At 38.2% G+C, this 19,914-nt stretch overlaps 1 protein-coding gene across 1 annotated transcript in view; it reads right to left on the bottom strand.

Moving 5' to 3' along the window:
- Positions 1-1,473: 1,473 nt before the first annotated feature.
- Positions 1,474-19,914, bottom strand: part of LOC103026697 (adhesion G protein-coupled receptor F5) — a 44,430-nt gene continuing 25,989 nt past the window's right edge. Inside the window, exons 13-25 of the mRNA XM_049480842.1 lie at positions 15,765-15,871; positions 15,608-15,675; positions 15,184-15,320; positions 14,456-14,644; positions 13,832-14,035; positions 12,125-12,277; positions 10,528-10,706; positions 10,274-10,444; positions 6,904-8,259; positions 5,724-5,765; positions 5,539-5,598; positions 5,356-5,419; positions 1,474-1,961 (exon numbers count right to left, since the gene is read on the bottom strand). Coding sequence (XP_049336799.1) covers positions 1,885-1,961; positions 5,356-5,419; positions 5,539-5,598; positions 5,724-5,765; positions 6,904-8,259; positions 10,274-10,444; positions 10,528-10,706; positions 12,125-12,277; positions 13,832-14,035; positions 14,456-14,644; positions 15,184-15,320; positions 15,608-15,675; positions 15,765-15,871 — 2,807 coding nt within the window. The 3' untranslated portion in view covers positions 1,474-1,884. The remainder of the gene's footprint in view (positions 1,962-5,355; positions 5,420-5,538; positions 5,599-5,723; positions 5,766-6,903; positions 8,260-10,273; positions 10,445-10,527; positions 10,707-12,124; positions 12,278-13,831; positions 14,036-14,455; positions 14,645-15,183; positions 15,321-15,607; positions 15,676-15,764; positions 15,872-19,914) is intronic.

The following is a 19,914-nucleotide window of genomic DNA, read 5'->3' as shown; positions in this document are numbered from 1 at the left end:
CTCAGGTAGTGCGGCTCATCCAGGATGGCACATCAATACGAGTTGCGGCAAGAAGGTTTGCTGTGTCTGTCAGCGTAGTGTCTAGAGCATGGAGCAGATACCAGGAGACAGACCCGTATACCGGGAGACGCGGAGGAGGCCGGAGGAGAGCAATAGCACAGCAGTAGGACCACTACCTCCTCCTTTGTGCAAGGAGAAACAGGAGGAGCACTACCAGAGCCCTGCAAAATGACTTCCAGCAGGCCACAAATGTGCATGTGTCTGCACAAACTGTTATGAATGGTATGGGGGCCCGACGTCCACAGATAGGGGTTGTGCTTACAGCCCAAAACCATGCAGGGCGATTGGCATTTGCCAGATAACACCAGGATTGGCAAATTCACCACTGAGCAGATGTGACAGATGTGACAGAGTCTGGAGACGTTGTGGAGAACTTTCTGCTGCTGCTACATCCTCCAGCATGACCGGTTTGGCAGTGGGTCAGTAATAGTTTTGGGAGGCTTTTGTTTGGAGGGCCGCAAAGACCTTCATGTGCTCACCAGAGGTACCCTGACTGCCATTAGGTTCCAGGATGAGATCCTCAGACTCATTGTGAGACCATATGCTGGTGCAGTGGGCCCTGGATTCCTTCTGATGCAGGACAGTCCTAGACCTCCTGTGGCTGAAGTGTGTCAGCAGTTCCTGCATGATGAAGACATTGATGCTGTGGACTGGCCCGCCCGTTCCCCAGACCTGAATCTAATCCAGCACATCTGGAACATCATGTTTCTTTCCATCCACCAACACCACAATGCGCCACAGACAGTCCAGGAGTTGACTAAAGCTTTAGTCCAGGTCCGGGAGGAGATTCCTCAGGAGAACATCTGCCACCTCATCAGGAGCATGCCCAGGTGTTGTAGGGAGGTCATAGAGGCACGTGGAGCCACACACACACTACTGAGCCTCATTTTAACTTGTTTTAAGGACATCAAAGATGGATCAGCCTGTAGTGTATTTTTCCACTTTGATTTTGTGTGCGACTCCAAATCCAGGCCTCCATTGGTCAATACATTTGATTTCCATTAATGGTTTTATAATTTTGTTGCCAGCACATTCAACTTTGTACAGAACAAAGTATTTAATAAAAAAAATAAAAAAAATAATTCAGATGTGTTATTTGAGTGTTCTCTTTATTTTTTTTTATCAGTGTATAATGATGTAAGGGCTGGTGACTGACCGAGGCATTCTCCTGGGCGACAGAGGGTGCCCCAGACCAGTGCTGAGGGCTGATACCCATAGCTGGGTACATCGGTATTTATGGGAGGCCACTGTTAACAATTGGAAATAAATTCATTACAAAGTGTTTTGATGTAAATTGTCAAAAAACAGTGCTTCATTGACATGCAGTGATTCTGTGAGTAAGTGTAGAGAACAAACTTCGATAGCATTTGCCAAACCATGTGTTGCAGAATAATGATATGATACTAGAGTCACAAAATATTTAATAAACAAATGAACACAGTTTAAAAAATAAAAAAGACATTGTACTGTATGTTAATGTCAACTTTCAGAAAGCGGCAGCTTTGTGAGACAACTGAATCAACTCTGATTATGTAATATTTACAATAATTAAGATCTCACCATGTATAGAAATGTAGTGTAATAAAGATAAAATATGTCTACAATGATATTTGATATTTGATGATCTTACAAGGTTATACATACAACTTTTTACCTACTTTTTACTCTATATCTTTAGGATTACATGTGGAATGTTCTGTGTTTGTTAATGTAAGAAAGTTAATTAATTAAAATGAGTTGAACTCAGAGCTGTTTGTAACTCAAATGTTCAGTACACTTTAGCTGTCGGACAAACATTTGTCAAACAGGTTGAACATTACTGGTTTAAGTATTGATAAATGAATATGAGTTCTGAGATGAATCTGCAGTGAATCTACTATTGTCTGCCACGTGGTAGATATCTGCAAAGGAAAAACATATGTAAGAGATCAGGTTACGGTGCAGCATATCATTTAGATTGAATGCAAGATAATACCTAATTTGTCCAAAGTACTAATGTTGTATTGACAGAAGTGACGATATGATATTGGTTAAATTGTTAATATTATTACTGGGAAAACTACACAAAAAATATTGTTTAATTTAGATGATCAGCAACATATTAAGCTGAAGAGTAACTTCTCAGTACCTGGGATCATATTCAAATCATTCATTTAATAGAAAAAAAATCAAGGATATTAAGCCTTGATTGCAAAATGTTAGTTCCCAGAAATTAAACAAAACTTATGGGGAAAATATGTTATTATTAAATAATGTGCAATAATTTTATGCTAGTGTTGTGGGTTTAGTAAAAAAAACACAGAAGCGAGGCGTGTGAAGCTGTTATGCTTTACATAAAATTCTATAAGTTTAATCTCCAAAATAATCTTAGAATTCAATACCAACTGTCCTGCCTACCAGACTAAAAAAATGTAAGTTTTTTTCACTTGTTGGCCTTCCTCAGCATGCAAACAAACGTCAGACAGCATTGCTGAATACACCAAATAAGTGTATACCCCCTGCCCAGCTTAGAAACATTAAAAACTCAATTACAAAAGGTCTCATTATAATGCATTGTTGTTTGGAAAAAAACAGAAAATGTATCAAAATATAAATAATATGCCAAAGTATTGAAAGACATTGTTATAGCAAAATGTCAAATACCATCTTCAAAGTAAGGATTAAAATATGTGTATACATATATATAGTGTTCAAACACTTTACAAATAAACAAATATGCCTACCAAAAAGGGAATAAAAGAAAACGAACCAAAGAAGAATCTTTATGCACACCTTTCAAACCCACTGTATTGAATTTAAATATACCCCAAGCCTCTTTCTCTCTTTTTCAAACTCAAAGTGTAAAAAAAAACGCATGATCCCCCTTATTATTAAAACCCTCTAGCTACTGCAGATTTTTCATCTGCGTTGTAGAATTCTGTAGAATTATCAGAATTGTGTATTTGTGTTCATTAATTCATATTCAGTTCTGGTTATTTTTTCTGCACATACCTTAGACAGCAAAAGCAAGCTAACAAATAAATCACCCTCTAAGATCTTTAAAGGAAAGACATAAGCTTTTTGAAAAATGAGCACAAACAAATTGGTCACTTAAATTAGAAGCTCTTTTATAACAAATCTTAAAAGCACGCCAATTTGTTAATCACTTCTCAGTATATACCCATGACTGTTCTCCACACATTTCAAAAACTGAGAGTGGTGGCTATATGCATTGTAATAATAAGTGGTTTTGAATTGTTTCAGAGAAAGTCCTCACGATTAATATCTCGTGAAATCACACAGTATTCTCAGGTCTAGAAGTGCTTGCGTAATAAGCTTGTCTATAAAAAGACTCATTATTATCACATATCTGATATACTCTCAAAAGCTGACTATATGACAAACTATGCTTGTTACAGGATGGATGATCACATGAACAATGTAAAAAACAATGTAAAAAAAAACATTTCAATCTGACTTTTTGTGATACTCTTAATACTGGAATTTACACAGTATTGGAACTTTTCAAAAACTGATATGTGCTCACACAGCCCATACCTGCACTACTGCTTATACTTGCACTACCCACTTTAAATCCCCCTACAACTGTGAACTGTATGCACTCGTTCACTTTACCAGCCTTAAGCTATTAATCCTCTATATTTGCACTAATGTTTAAACAGGTCCTGTTTACAATGGACCACTTTAATTCCCCCATCACTATTGCACTATTGTCTTGTGTCTATTGCTCAGGTATATCCATATGTGTCTATGTTGTATTGTACATTTAGTGTCTCTCATTCTTTAAGAATTATATTTTTATCTTGCTGTACTTCAAGCCAACCCCTACATCAAGAAAAGCTAAAGATTCAGCATCACTCATAAAGGTACAGTTAACAGTTGGTAATCATGAATTAATATAATCCAAAAAGATTCAAATAGTTTTATGTACTAGACCACACAAACACATAAGCTGTGTACCTATTCTAGATGGTAATGTACTCCAAAAATGCATTATTGGAATACAAAATATCTTTTTTAGATTTTTCCATAAATAGATTTGCAGAATTAGGAGCAACATGAAAACCCATAGCTGTGATTTGAATTAGTAAGTAAAATGTATTTTGGAACATGAAACATTCTTTGGTCAATATCTCTCGATCAGTTGTCTATAGCGGGCTGCAGCTAAAGCTTAGAGAGAGCCCCAAAAATTCAGCCTGACACGTTCTGTCCGAACCGACCCGGTGTTACCAGTAACCCTGGTGTTGCGCCTCCTAGACTCAAGAGGTCGCTCTCGCCTCAGTATTAGTTCCATGCACACCTGTTTTTCCTTTACTCATTGTCTCAGTATATAAGAACACTGCTCTGGACTATCTTTTCGACGTCTTGTCTGTATTTTCCAGCTATTTTGAAGCATTTATAGCTCTCTGTTGTTTTACCATCTATTTGACCCTTCCTTCTGTGTACCTTGACCAAGTCTCTTGGATTTTGCCTGTGTTGTTTGCCTGTGTATTTTTGTAAGTTTTTTCAATAAACCTGCATTTGGATCCTAACCTGGTCTAGCGTGACACCCGGCCTACCCCATAAACTGTCACTATGAGCCCAAGCCTGATTTTTTAGTAAGTAGAGCGTTAAAACTGACTTTTTATCTACGGTTCTGAGTTGAGTTTGAATGAATGAATTCTGTTCAAAATGATATATTATATATGTATGTATATGTATATATTTATTATAAATGGAACTCAAAAGTGAAACTTAAGTGAAGTAGCTGACCTTTGTGCACTGTTCAGGCCAGCACTGCATGATTCTAACATTCAAATTTGTGTAATTTTTTATGATCACAGTGTGATGTGTTACTATATTGTGATAATCACGTCATAGCTTTATATAAAATAAAATAAAAATTGCATTAAAAACATACACCTACATTTCCCAAAGCCTGATGTGACAGGGCCTGAGGAAATTGGTGGGAAGTCTCGGCTCGATTCGGCCCGATTATAGGTTTGGCATTGTGTCTGGTTCAGGCAGAGAATTTAAAGCTGCAACTGATTGTTGTGAGAAATATTGCAAAAGGCCTCTAAACCCACTAGATGGGGAATACTGGTGTGTGCATTTGATGCATCACTAGTGCACAGCAGATCATGTACCCCAAATTCCTTAACTTTGATAATGTTTTGGTGAGCATGCAGTGGAAGACCTAAGAGCTGAAACATTTGTGTAATATCAGTGAGTCTAATAAATCTACTTGACAATATACAAATGTTTTATAATCTCTGTTTCTGATTAACAGACTACATTTGTCAGTTAGATGCTTACTTCTGCGCCGGAACATTTCCATGAAGCCTGTCCCACTAGAAGATGATGGGCCTGCGCTAGTGGTCTGTTAATGGATAAAGAGATAGAAAATATCAGTTAGATAGCAGGTACAATAAATGAAATGCAAATGAAACATATCACTGAATGTATCTAAGAGAATCTCATGAAGGTAAAATAAATTACCCTTGTACGGTTTGAGCTGAGATTTCTTATCCTCAACTTTCCTGCCAGTTCTTCACGTATCTGTGATGAAAAAAGTAACAACATAACTTTTGTTTACTTGGAGTTTATTGGTTTTATAAACACACTATTTAGTTACTGCATATGAGAATTTATGGGGAAATAAGTTATGAAAAGGGAATAGGTACCTTACGGTCCAACAAAATTGCGAAGACCAAAATAAAAAAACCCTTTGGATGAGATAGATGAGACAATTTGAATCATTAATAGGCAAAAAAAAGATTTCATAGCAAGTTCATGGAATTGCAAACTTTAGTTATAAAGGTTGTTTTTGGTAGCTGGTATATCATCTTAATATATAATTTATGACCTTTTCTAACATCTTAGTTAGTTTTACTTCTAATCTTAATATACTTACTACTGGTGTCACAATTGTATGTTTAAATAATTATCTTCATAAATACAACCCGTTTGGTTTTGAGAAAGCAAGTCAACATTTTGAGTTTGTCATGTCAAGTTTCTTAGAAAACATCTCAGATGCCACAATTCATCATTGTAGTTGTGGCTTAAATGTCTTTTTTGGATCAACAGTACACATATTAAAGCTAGCAGTTCTTATCATTGGGTTCATGATACTGAACATATTGTACATTCATATAACATTTACCATGAGCTGTCAGTTTTTTTGGGTTTAAAGACGACTGCAAAATCAGGAGATTGATGGGCACAAAAACATGCCTAAATAAAATTTCGAATTTTAATGGGTGGAGAGCAGTAGCTCAGCCCTGGCTCCCACAGACTCGAGAGAGAGAGAGAGAGAGAGAGAGAGGGATAGGGGGAAACTCAAAAGGGGAGGAGAAAGCCGGCTATGCTGTCCAATCTCACTCGCACAGGCAGGAAAACGGCACTTGCCGTAGATAGAGCAGGGAGGAAAAGAGAGCCGGAGCTCAGAGGAAAATCCAGCATAGATTTGCTCCGATGTGCTTTAAAGATCCAGTGCCAAGTGTCTGGTTTAAAAGGTGTTATAATTAGCCAAATTAACCTTTGGCACTTGCTTGGCGCGCCCTCCGATGCCCCGGAGGATGCCTCGGCTGGGCACCCGCCCTTACACTAATATAATGATTAAACATTTGAGTGACAGATGATCTCTTAAAGCAGTCCTTAATTTACTTTTATGTCATCAATCATGTGCTGAGCTGTTAGCTGTTTAGTTTTTTTATCCACTATCTGGTGGACAGAATACAGAAGACTATGTTTGTTTTTGTTTTTTTTTTCAAATAAGGTTTCAACTGAACGTATTAGCAACCATTAAGCCATTTTTACTATGCACATCCAGTTCTAACAAAAATACATGGACATAACATGTACCTGCAGTGAGTTGAGGATTGCGAAGACTATGTGAATCCCTAATAGACCCGACACCATGGTCCCGATGCCGAATCCCCAGGTCAGACCGAACAGAGGTGTTAGAATGGCCACACATCTGGCAATAACCACTATGGTATGTTTCTCGTCTGGCTGAGTGGTGGCTCCAACTCCACGCCGTAACATCTTCCATAAAACCACAATCAGCACCACAAGGTTTATCACCACAATAGTGAGTGCGGGAATCACAAACGCCAAAAAGGCTTTAGTTTTATCCCAGTTGAGCCAACAAGCACTCCTTTCAACGATGTATCCTTGCTGTCCAGCTGTCGCTGCCACAGTGATGACAGCTATTAATAACGGGGCTCCATAACCAACAGTGAAGGCTATGATCATCATCTTGGTCTTGGACATTCCAGCAAAGACCACAACAGTTCGATAAAGAAGCAAGAGTGCAGAGAGCAACATCCAAAAGAAAAGAGCCAGATAAAAGAAGTGCATGAAGAACGTGGCTGTACTGCACGGCCCAACTGGTGCCAGCTCTCCTTTTTCCACAATACCTGCTCCAATTAAAAAGCATACGTCCGCTATCAGGAGGGACAGAGCAATGTTGACTATGGAGACGTGGCGCATGTAGGAAGTGTCATTCCTTGTCATTGATTTCCAAATAATGCCTTCGATGATGAGGGACAGAATCAGGCAGATAATCGAAATGCCGACTCCAATGTAAGTTATATAGTCTAAGATGACATTGTCCACTGGAAATGTTGACATGAGGATTGAAAATGAAGTTGTGTGGTTGCACTCACACGTAACCTGGTCAGTACTGTTCACATCAGTCTTCAATTCACATCCAGTCGAGTCCCATCCTCCAATCCCATCCAGAAGACTGAAGTTCCAGAAAACACATTGAGGGTTTAACAATGACTTATTTTTAGTATTAAAGGTAAAAGAGATGTTCTGAATGGTTTTGTTCACAATGACTGCAACCACATCTGCATTGATACTGGTTTTCTCTTGACTGCCGTTGTAGGTTATATTTCGAGCAGGCAGGACAGTGCTAAAAGATGAGAAAACTATGGTGGTGATTGAAGTATTCGCAGTAATGTCTGGAATGACTATTTGAGTAGTTGAATTTGTGCCAATTATTCCAGAAAATGAACCATTAGTGCTAGTTCTGTTTAGTTGAATAATGTCTGTTGTTATGCTGAAGTTTTCATTTGTTAGTGCCTTCCCCATTTCTTCAGTAGACTTCAGAAGTAGAGAGCTTGTCTGCTGAGTTGTGTTGCGTGTATTCAGCTTCAGCCATGTTTGGTTAGCACTTACTGATCCAATAACATCCACTGTTTTTAGGAAAGTCTTGAAATGGAAAAAAAATCATTAATAATGTATTAAATATTGCACATTAAAGTCATCTTACTGATCAAATAATATTACTAAACAACAATTAACATAAACCCTTTGATGCGCAACATGGGTCAAAAGTGACCTGGCTGAGTTTTAATTTTCTAGTCATGTCAAGTAGTTTTATTGTCAATACTGTATATGTAGAGGACATACAGAGGATTAAAACTGTGTTACTCTCCTACCCAAAGTTACTGCAAAAAAAACAACAAAGCGATAGTTGATTAAATACAAGAAAAGGAGGAAGCCACAGCGTGTGTACGAGCCACCATCTAATAACCCCTTCTATAACTTTGCAATAAATTAATTCAGTCATTTAGTATTCAAGATATTCCTCAATTAACTTTTTTAACATCATGTATCTTTATTTTATTTTTTCCTTATTTACTTTTTGAATAAAAATCCTTTTTGTATCACTACTCCTCTAATGCACACATGGGTCAAAAATGACCTGCATTCATTTTCTATCTTAATTCATGTACAGCTGTGTTTTTCTTTAGCATAAATCTTAATTTTTCTTTTTCTTTCTCACTTTATTAAGAATCATATCTTTTGTAATTCTACATCAGGTTTACAGACTAGTTGTATATAGTATAACAGTTTAAAACATTTAGCAGGATACCTTTGTAGATTAGGTAAATAACAATAAATTATCAAGATTTTGGGCCTTAGCGTACACCCTGCAAAACGCACGAGGCGATGCGCATTGCTATCTTACACACTGTCCATAGTTTATTTTCATGCCTTGCACACGCGTTGTTAAAATAGCGTTGGAGTTTAGGAATATTTTAACGCTGATGGCCGTTGTGGTCTGGAAATGATGTGTGTTCAGGTAAATTTCTGGTTTGTTTCTATCTTGGCGGCGGAAAGTAGAGGGGTGCTACTGACGGATAAAAACCCTTACAACATTCAACAGTCAGCCGCACAACCAGAATTGGATCACTGATCACCATGAGCACTGTGCTCCCCAAGCACAACAACACATACCATCACTTCTTTAGGAAAAAAACAACAGGAAAAAAAAAAAAAACAGGAAAAAAAATTCTCACATTTATATTAATGTTCAGTACACCGACTTAAGATCTGTAGCTTAATATAGCAGATATGGGCATTCTGCTGTTTGAGATTTTTGATTTTATTGCACTTCGCTTGTAAAATAATATTGTAATAATAATAATAATAATAATAATAATAATAATAAAAATAATAATAATTCACATTTTTTTATGTGAATTCAAAGGTTTACAGCAAAACAAATACAAAATAGAATGCGTTACAGAAAAATTAATCCAGCTGTATCACAATATGGATTTTTTTGTAGGTAAAAAAAAATAAGGTTTACTTTTAACCACTTTTTCTATTTTCCTAACCACTTAATCCACAAATGCACTTAACGGGGTAATCCTCACTAAAATATATTTAAGTTATAGTTAGCTAACAGCTAATAGCTAATAACTTGTAATTTTCTAATGTTATATTAAAGATGCTTTGTTCAAACTCCCTCTGCCTATGGTGTCTGCATTTGGGTCTACCCACTTAACCACCCTAAAAAGCTGACAGAATGTGTGTGTGTGTGTGTAAGAATGTTAAAGTGATACACATGTTGCAAATATTAAATAAGTGGTAGCAGGATATTTTTGGGCAATTTTTCATTCGTTTTTTTTCATAACGCATTAAGTAAAAATGATCAAATAATGATCAGTATTAATCAATAACAAGATAGTTAAAGAAAATGTAGATACTTAAACGAAATTATTTAATCATTAAATACATCGATATTGAAAGGTAGAACAAAAAAAAAAACACAGCCAGTGTGAAATAACATGGAGAAAATTTATGCATTTTGTATCCCTGTTGCATATTAAAGGGGGTGTGCATTTATGTGCATCAAAGAGTTTAATAACAGTTCAAGATATGCTTTATTCCATTCAAATGAATTATTCCAAATAGCAACAAAAGGTAAACATACCTCCATAATGGATTGATCCACCTTAAATGACTGTGAAACAATGGCCGTGGAATTTAGCAAGCTAACAACCGCGACAATGTTTGCAGTAGAATTTCTAATTTCACCAGCGTTATTTGTAGTGGTATTAAGTACTTTCTTTATAAAGGTTGGAACATCTTCGGCTTGTAAATTCTACAAAAAAAGCACAGGATGTGACTACAGACATAAAAATATTTTTTTACCTATTTTTTTGGCACACAGAAGAAAATGTTTACCACAGCTTGATCCACCAGGCCTTGGAGGACACGCAAGACACAGTTATCTTCCACAGTTTTCCAGTCACTATTTGTGCACTGAACTGTCTTGTTGCCAACGCTGTTTCCATCACAAGCAACAGCCTTTCTTTCATCCAATTGTCCAGCTCCATATTGAGTACTGAAGCAAGGGAAGTCTTCTATTGGCAAAACACAAAAAGCAGAAACTGACATCTGGCTGTGCACATTTGAAGCAGGTCATAACAGTAACACAACAGGGGTGCTGTACTAATCACTAAAGATCCATTTGATAAAGGGGTTTAATAATTTGGAGACTTTGACAGGTAATGTATTAAAAGTGATATGCTGAATTCAGAGAAACTACCTGTATTCGCTTGTTTGATAGGGTTAGCTGAGAGTAATTTTTTTTTGCTAATACATTTGCAATAGGGATTAAATAGAATACAGTGGCGTAAAAAAGTATTTATTTTGTTTTTCTTTAATATAAGACAAATCTAACCTAAGTAAATATAAAAAGCACTTTTTAAATGATAATTCATGTATTAAGAGAAAAAAAAACTATCCACAATTTCACTATCTATAACCAGGCCTGATTACTGCCAGACCAGTAGAATCAATTGAATTGACCTGTCTGACAACATAAGGTAGATTAAACATCTCAAAAAGCAACACATTATGCCCCGATCTGAAGTAACTCAAATACAAATGAGAAAACAAAGTTCTTGATCATCTGTCAGTCTGGAAAAGATTACAAAGTCATTTCTAAAGCTTAGAGACACCAGCGGACCACAGTGAGAGCTAATATTCACAAATTGAAAAAACATGTGAACCTTTCCAGGAGTGACCGGCCTACCAAAATTACTTTAAAAGGTCACAAAAGAACCCAGAACAAAATTTGAAGAACTGCAGGTCTCACTTGCCTTCATTAAGACTAAGTTCAGTATTCGATAATAAGATAGAAACTGGTCAAAAATGGTCTCCATAGAAGAGTTCCACACCAAAAACCACTGCTGACTAAAACAGCACAACGGCCCATTACCAACAAACAAACATTTTGATGATCCCCAGAACTTTGGGTAAATATTCTGTGGACTGATGTGACAAAAGTGGAACTTTTTGAAAAGTGTGTCCTGTAACTTCTGGTGTAAATGTAACACCTTATTTCAGAAAACAAACATCAAACATCATACTGAATGTAAAACATGGTGGTGGTGGTGTGATGGTCTGGGGCTGCCTTGCTGCTTCAGGGCCTGGACAGCTTGAATTCTGCTGTTTACCAGACAATTCTGAAGGAGAATGTTCGACCATCTGTTTGTGACCTGAAGTTTAGGCATACTTGGGTTCTGCAGCAGGACAATGATCCAAAGCACACAAACAAGTTCACCTCTAACTGGCTTAAAAAAGCTAAACTAAATGAAGGAGTGTCCTAGTCAAAGTCTGATTAAGATGCTGTGGCATGAACTTAAACAGGATATTCATGCTCTAAAACCCTCCAGTGCGGCTGAATTAAAACTATTGTGCAAAGAAGAATGGGCCAAAAATATTGGGGTTTGTGCAGGTAAACAGCCATATCTTGAGAAGGACAAATATGACTCACTTTTTGAAGTTAAAGTTATTGTGAAAGATTTTGATTCATGAGAGGTATCGGTGTCATCACGGGCTTCACACGTGAAAGTTAGAGTCTTGTCACTGTTCGAACAATCCACCAGGCTGACATTGTGAGTAAATGTGCTGCACTTTGTCGATTGGGCTGCACATAAAATAACACATTAGAATTGTTAAATGATACAAATCACATGTAAAGTATTATCAATAAGGGTATATTATCAGTAACCATGCAATCCAAATCTTGGAAAATAGATTTGTAAAACTCTTTAGCCCTCTATCTAAACAGTTTCCACCTACATTGTAAAAAAATCTCTTAACAACTGAAGAAGTTGTTCATTACCAGAGCTCCTCCTGAGGATGACCAGTTACCATCCAACACACAGTTGGTCTAAGTAGCCTTCAATCCATCATAAATGTAATCTCTTCTGGATTCAATATTAAAATATTTTTTTTCTTTGTTATCTATTTTAGTGTATTAACAGATCTTTGTTTCATCTTTCTCTGTTTTATTCTATAGCTGTGTTCCATTCTGAAGGCAGCTGCCCAACTTGGCAGCATTTTTAGGCAGGATGTATGCGTTCCTGAGAAAAGGACTGTCCCAATCGTAAGGCAGCATATGATCTTTCGTGGGCAGCATCCTTATTTTACCCCAATTCTGAAGGCAGCTTGAGATGCATCCTTACCGTCGAAGGCAATGCCATGATGCAGTTCATTAGCTTAGAGTTTAAAAACGGGAGTTTCTGTGCAATTTTTTTTCTGCATTTCCACTCACTGCTGCCTGTGTTTATCAAACTAGTACATTTAACACTGTTTTTACTTGTTTTACAGTGTTGTTTTCACCTGTATTTAATTCAAAGTAAGACCTGACCAGGTGAAGCCGATTTACCGGAAAAGCTAAAAATGCTATCTGAATTTCTCAATTTTCCGAGTAGCCGGAGGTCCTGAGGTAAGTGGATAAGCCCACGAGCACACTGCGCTAGACGTGATGAGGTATGCTGACTCTAAAGCGTGTCCTGTACACCCCGCCTCATAGAAGCCCCTTATTGGTTAAAATGCTGCCGAATGAGAGAGCTGTCTTTGAAGGCAATGACTACCTAGGCAGCTGTTTCAGATTGGAACACAGCTTATATCTACAGGTCACAGTAAATTAGTGGCGATTAGATTCCAGCATAGAAAGGTGTTGCACGCATCTTACCAAATATCCCACATACTATTATTACAAGAAAAACACACTTACTACCCAGATAACTATTTATTTTTGCACAGTATTTTAAATGTTTAAAAAGAAAAATTTAATTATCAGTAAAATTAAATTATCAGTCAATGTAAAAGGTTTACTTTCTCTCTGACATTCAAAGCATATCACTGGCCATAGCAGCCTGAATCATTTAGTATTTGGACATTTTCTGCAGCATGTTTGACATTTATTGAGTATTATGTTTTTGTGAATCAGTGTTCTCTCACTGCAATACCCAATCATTTCTAACGGCCTGTTTCTAACAGTCCTCCTGCTAATAATATAGATTAACAGACAGAGAATCTTGCTCCAGAGTGTAAATTAGCCCCATTGAACAATACAAGAAGGCATGTTTACAGCTGGTACAGTAGCTGGTTAATAGTTGCCTTTGTTAATTGTCTATTTAACTGAATATCTATTTAAACAGGGGAAAATGTATGTGTAGTGTGAGTGTTTGACCTGTAACCAACTGCTCATTTGCAGGCTTTGGGCTCCACAGAACATTATAGCTGCTGTGAGCACAGCACTTCAGGTTGATTGGTGTGTCAGTACATTTCAGAATTATTGAGTCAGTAGTTGTGAGTCTAGGAGCTGGCTCAATAGACATGGTTTGGAAGTTTATGTATGGAATTGAGTTAAAGGTCACATTGCAGGCATATTTTCCTGTCAACACAAACAGAAATATATACGTTATGTTTTATTAAATGTATAATATATTAAATATTATATTCATAACAATTAATGAAAATGAATAAAATGGAACCCAACAACAACAGCTACAGACACTGATTTCAGTTAACTAATTATTTATCTGACTATCCATAGGTAGAACTAGTCACCATTGTAAAAAGTTCTCTGAGCAGTTCATAGTGCTTAAAAATATCCAGTCAGATGTTAAGAACACTTCTAGTGTTAGTTTATTAAGCAAGTACAAATATTTAAAAGGTCTATGGTAAAAGATTGGCTGTATGCAGTAGCAATGTCCCGTCATTGTAACTATCCCAGACAACATCCAGTAAGAACCCATTAGAATCAAAGGCTGATACATCTGATAAAATATGCTCTGTATTATTTAAGACTTACCATTGTCATTATCATTGGTGTTTGTCACAGTGAGCATTTTATCATTTATTTGATATTTAACACCATCGTCTTTGATGTTTTGGCCATTCTTACTCCAGGTTATTTCCGTAATATTTGGGTCTGGAGTATTACAGGTCAAATTCATATTTTTTCCAGGATATATTCGTTTTTGGAATATACCATTATCCACTAAAAATAAAAAGACATACATTCCATTAACTTTGTGTAATACATTTTCAGTACTAGTACATATTACTCAAGATTAAGGGCATACATCTGATCCTTATCAAAAACACACCAAGTGTCCACAGAACTGACAAGTGTCAGCTCTTGTTGGCTGTATTTACTGTTTACATGACGCTCAGTAATAGGTAAATTACAGAAGAGAGAAGAGTGCAACATTCCCATGGGGGGCTCAGCAAGAGCATATGCACACGCCGACATAATGATCCTCAGGGAAGAGATACAGGACCATATGAGGACAGACTACAAGATTAATAAACAATTTTTATCCAAAATCCATCACCATATTAAACTCTGCACTAAGAAAGAACACATCATCACCATAGTGTTGTGTATATAACTCTGCACTGCAATGCACTTTTCAGACAACAGTGTAAATTATTATTTATATTATTTATTATTTATATTCTTATTTTTTACACCACAGTATAGGAAAATCTAACTCAGTACTGGGTTTACATTTAATAATTGAACTGTGAACTTACCAGTCTCAGCAAAGGAATCAGCACTCACTAATATCTTTTGATCAGTGAGATTAGAGGCTAGGTTTCTGTTTGCTTTACTAAAATCAAGTGTTTTGCTTGAGGTTGCAATTTGAAAGTCTGCAATCACACTGCCAGGCCTGGTAAAAATACAAAAAAGGTAATTAAAGATCTCTGCAGCAATTGTAATTGTATTAACTATACAAATCCATGCACAGTCCACCTTAGATATGTTCATTTTAAATTGATTTCCACAAATATAATTTGTATTTTGTAATTTGTAATTTGTATTGATAACATCAGCCTTCTGTATATGAGAAATAATACATAGTTTTAAAGGTAATCTATGTTATACCTCTAGTCAAACTATTCCTTTAAAAGCCCAATGCTTAAACTAGATACTGCATGTAAACATAAATAGTCATACCTGAACTGAATGATTTCCACAGAATTCGGTTTGTATGAAGTAAGTGTATTTTCATAAACACTATTAACCTGGAAAAGAATTGAGTTACTTAAAACATTTTATTTTCCTAAGACTGCATTTGAAAGTGTTATGAGTAAGCACATAAAAATATACTTACTGAGCTCTTAATGATCTTCGAATAAAGATTATACTTTTCACTAGTTTTGTCTGTGAGTGCACTGTTAAACTCTTCATTTATTGTCATTGATATAGTTCTACGGATTACTGGAAAAAAATGCAAACAATTAAAAGGAGCTTATTTAAATCACAATTACAGTAATACTAATACTAGTAAATAATTCTAAAATATGTAACTAAATATGAAAGCTTTTTGTGATTTTTTTCTAAATATCAGGGTTACAATAACAAGCACCAAAACACCAAACAGTTGACAGGTGCACATGTGACTGCATGGCTTAAAAGTTTTTATATGCATAATCAATCCCTGTGTACTTTATGACTGTATACACTCAAATGTCATTTACATATATCATACAGTCATGTAATTTACAGCAAAATGTGGTCAGGTTTCAAATACCAAATATTACACAAATTACACTTTATTGCAGCCTGTTATATTAAGGGTTTAAAATATGTGTGTCACGTCTCTAGGCTCTCCTTTCACACTCCCGAACTCCATTTCCCATATACCCACTGGCGATGACGTCATCGTCAGCCGCTCACCTTCACCCAATCGCGTTACGCTCCCACGTTCAGACTCTCCTGTGTTCTAAGTTGTTCCGGTTCATAGTAATTCCATGTTTTGTATATATAGGGTTCTGTTAGCATATGTTCTTTGCGAGGTATTACCGACTCATGTTGCGTACTGAGCGTTTTTCCAAACCTTTTTCTGCCTGCCCTTTTGTTATGACCCTTTTTCCTGTATTACGGATTTTGCCTTTTGTCTTTGCCCTTATCAAATTTGTTGTATTATCGGACTGTCTCTCTGGCTTCGGATCTTGGACTGTTTCCTGTACTACGTCTTCTGTTTATACTGGGAGTTCTGTTCAATCTGTTATCTGGCTGTGTTATTCTGTTTACGGCTCTGTAAATAAACCAGTCTTTACATTTTATTCGGCAAGCGTCACCCCTATCTGTCTGGTGTTTCATAATACCTCGCCGAAAGCTGTGATGGCCGAATTTAAGGATTTACAGCAGGCTGTAGATAACCAGAGGAGAATGCTCGGGCAGCATAGCCAGCTGTTTGAGGGTCTAACTCACTCTGTTAGCTCACTCACCGCCCAGCAAACCGAGCAACACTCCCAGCTAGTCCAGATAACCGCTAGCCTCCAGGGTATCTCAGCTCAGTTAGCCTAGCTGAGCGTAGCCACCCCGGCTAGCTTAGCTCCCGCTAGCCAGGCCCCAGTTAGCTTAGCTTATCCAGCTCCGGCAGCAACTGTTTTTTCTGTGAGTAAACCGGATAAATATGACGGCTCTCCAGATCTGTGTAGAGGTTTTTTGCTCCAAATGTCGTTATTTTTTGCCAACATGCCATCTACCACCGATAGAGCTCGCGTTTCGTTTTTTGTTTCACGTTTGACCGGTAAAGCTTTGGACTGGGCTACTGCTATCTGGCCTATGGTGGAGAACGGCACCTATGAACAGTTTTTGGGTGAATTTCAGCTTGTTTTTTCGACCATCCCCATCAAGGACAATCTCAGGGGGAGTTATTGGTCCGTTTACACCAGGGGAATCGTTCTGTAGCAGATTACGCGCTGGATTTCCGTACACTAGCGGCGGGTAGCGGATTGAAAGAGTCAGCTCTGCGTGTCATGTTCCGTAATGGTTTACGGTCGGACATTTTAGCTGAGTTAGCCTGCAAGGATGATGGATCAGCTTAAACGAAATTCGTCAGTAGATCGTAAGAATACTGCTACAGCTGCTTACCTGGCTACTCGTCGCTCTGCTGGATTTACTCCAGTTCTCCACCTCACCTCGACCAGCTGCCACTTCATTGACCCGTGAGGAGCCCATGCAAGTCGACGCTACTCGATTGTCAAGAGAAGAACGACAACGACGCATACAGGCTGGCTTATGTCTATATTGTGGTGGAGCTTGTCATATGCTCCGAAATTGTCAGATTCGGCCCCCCCGAGTATTGAATAATAACACTCCTGGCTTGTCCCGCGGTGGGCTCTCCCATGGTTTCCATGGCAACCCGGACCGTCCATACGAGCCACCTGCTAAATACTCGGGAAAGCGTGTGGAATCTTCTCCACACGCTAAAGGGGTAAGTGGTCACTGCTCTGACATGATTTCCAAATCCATTTTTATTTCTATTGTTCTGCTCTGCCAGTCAGTTTCTCCTTCTGTGTTTCCAGCACTAATAGACTCCGGTGCCGAGGGCAGCTTTATTAATGAGCAGCTGGTTCAACAACTCCAGATTCCAGTAGAGCCCCTGGATGATCCTGTGAAACTGTCAGCGGTGGATGGGACACCAATTGGACAGGGAACCATCTCCCACACCACCGTTCCAGTCAAGATGAACGTCAGTGACCTACACTCTGAGGAAATCAGGTTCTTTGTACTAACAGACACAGACTATTTTGTTATTTTGGGTCTCCCGTGGCTGAGAAAACACAACCCATTGATTTCCTGGTTAAATAATGAAATAATGTCCTGGTCTCCCTATTGTCATGAACATTGTATCACTACTCCTAAATTGAAGGTCCAGTCTACAACAGTAGAAAGTCCTGAGCCTGAGTCTCTTGTACATATCCCCCAAGAATACTCAGATCTTGGTGAAGTATTTAGTAAACTTCGGGCTACTCAACTCCCACCACACCGCTCCTATGACTGTGCCATTGATCTAATTGAGAATCAAATACCTCCTAGATCTCACATCTATCCTCTAACTCAGACTGAGGAGCTTGCCATGGAAGAGTATGTGCAGGAGTCTCTGGCTCAGGGTTTTAACCGTCACTCTACTTCTCCGGTTGCTGCATCATTCTTTTTTGTAAAAAAGAAAGCCGGTGGTCTCCGACCATGTATTGATTATAGACAACTAAACGCAGTTACTAAAACCTACCCGTATCCTCTCCCTCTTGTACCCGTAGCCTTAGAACAATTACGAGGGGCCTCTGTCTTCACCAAACTTGATCTCCATAGTGCTTATAATCTTGTAAGACTCAAAGAAGGAGATGAGTGGAAAACCGCCTTTTTCACCACTAGGGGGCACTACGAGTACTTAATCATGCCGTTTGGCCTTAAAAATGCCCCCTCTGTGTTCCAATCTTTTATTAATGACGTTTTACGTGACATGTTAGGAAAATTTATCATTGCATTTATGGACGACATTCTCATATACTCATCTGATTTGCCCACACATGTCCTCCAGGTACGTGCTGTACTATCCCGTCTGCTCGAAAATCAGCTTTTTATCAAGGCAGAGAAATGTGCTTTTCATCTCTCCACTGTCTCTTTTCTGGGATATGTGATCAGTTCTAAGGGGGTTGCCATGGACTCTACCAAGGTCCAGGCTGTAACAGATTGGCCACGTCCAAAGTCAGTGAAAGAATTACAAAGATTTTTGGGTTTCGAAAACTTTTATAGACGTTTCATTCGTAATTATAGTTCAGTTGCAGCTCCACTCACCAATCTGCTGCGACATAAATCTAAAACTCTGGTTTGGTCCGAGCAAGCAACTGATGCCTTTGCTACCCTTAAAGGGAAATTCACTTCCGCTCCCCTGCTAAAACATCCTGATCCTAAGGAACCTTTTGTGGTAGAGGTAGACGCTTCTAGTGTTGGGGTAGGTGCTGTTATGTCCCAAAGATTCAGCTCACCGAGTAAAATGCATCCTGTAGCTTACTACTCTCACAAACTCACACCAGCTGAACAAAATTACGGAATTGGTGATTGTGAACTCCTGGCCATAAAATTAGCCCTAGATGAATGGCGTCATTGGTTGGAGGGTGCACAGACACGCATTGAGGCTGTGTTAGCGCAACATAAACAACAGGCTGATCGCCATCGCCGTGAGGCTCCTCTCTACTCCCCTGGGGATCGTGTTTGGCTATCTACCAGGGATTTCCGGCTCCCTGAGGGAAACAAAAAACTCTCAGTTAAGTTTATTGGTCCTTTTAAAATTACTAAATGCATCAATGAAGTCACTTATCGCCTAGAGCTGCCGTATAAATACCGTATCTGTCCTTCGTTCCATGTCTCTCTTCTTAAGCCGGTTATCCCTGGCCCGCTGGATGAGACCTCGCATGGGATGCTACCTCCTCCGCCGGTGCTCATGGATGGGGGACCAGTCTACGCAGTGG

The sequence above is a fragment of the Astyanax mexicanus genome, chromosome 1 (assembly GCF_023375975.1).
Source record: "Astyanax mexicanus isolate ESR-SI-001 chromosome 1, AstMex3_surface, whole genome shotgun sequence".
NCBI lineage: Eukaryota > Metazoa > Chordata > Actinopteri > Characiformes > Acestrorhamphidae > Astyanax > Astyanax mexicanus.
The sequence above is the reverse complement of the archived record's forward strand: the minus strand, read 5'-3'. Positions and strand labels throughout refer to the sequence as shown.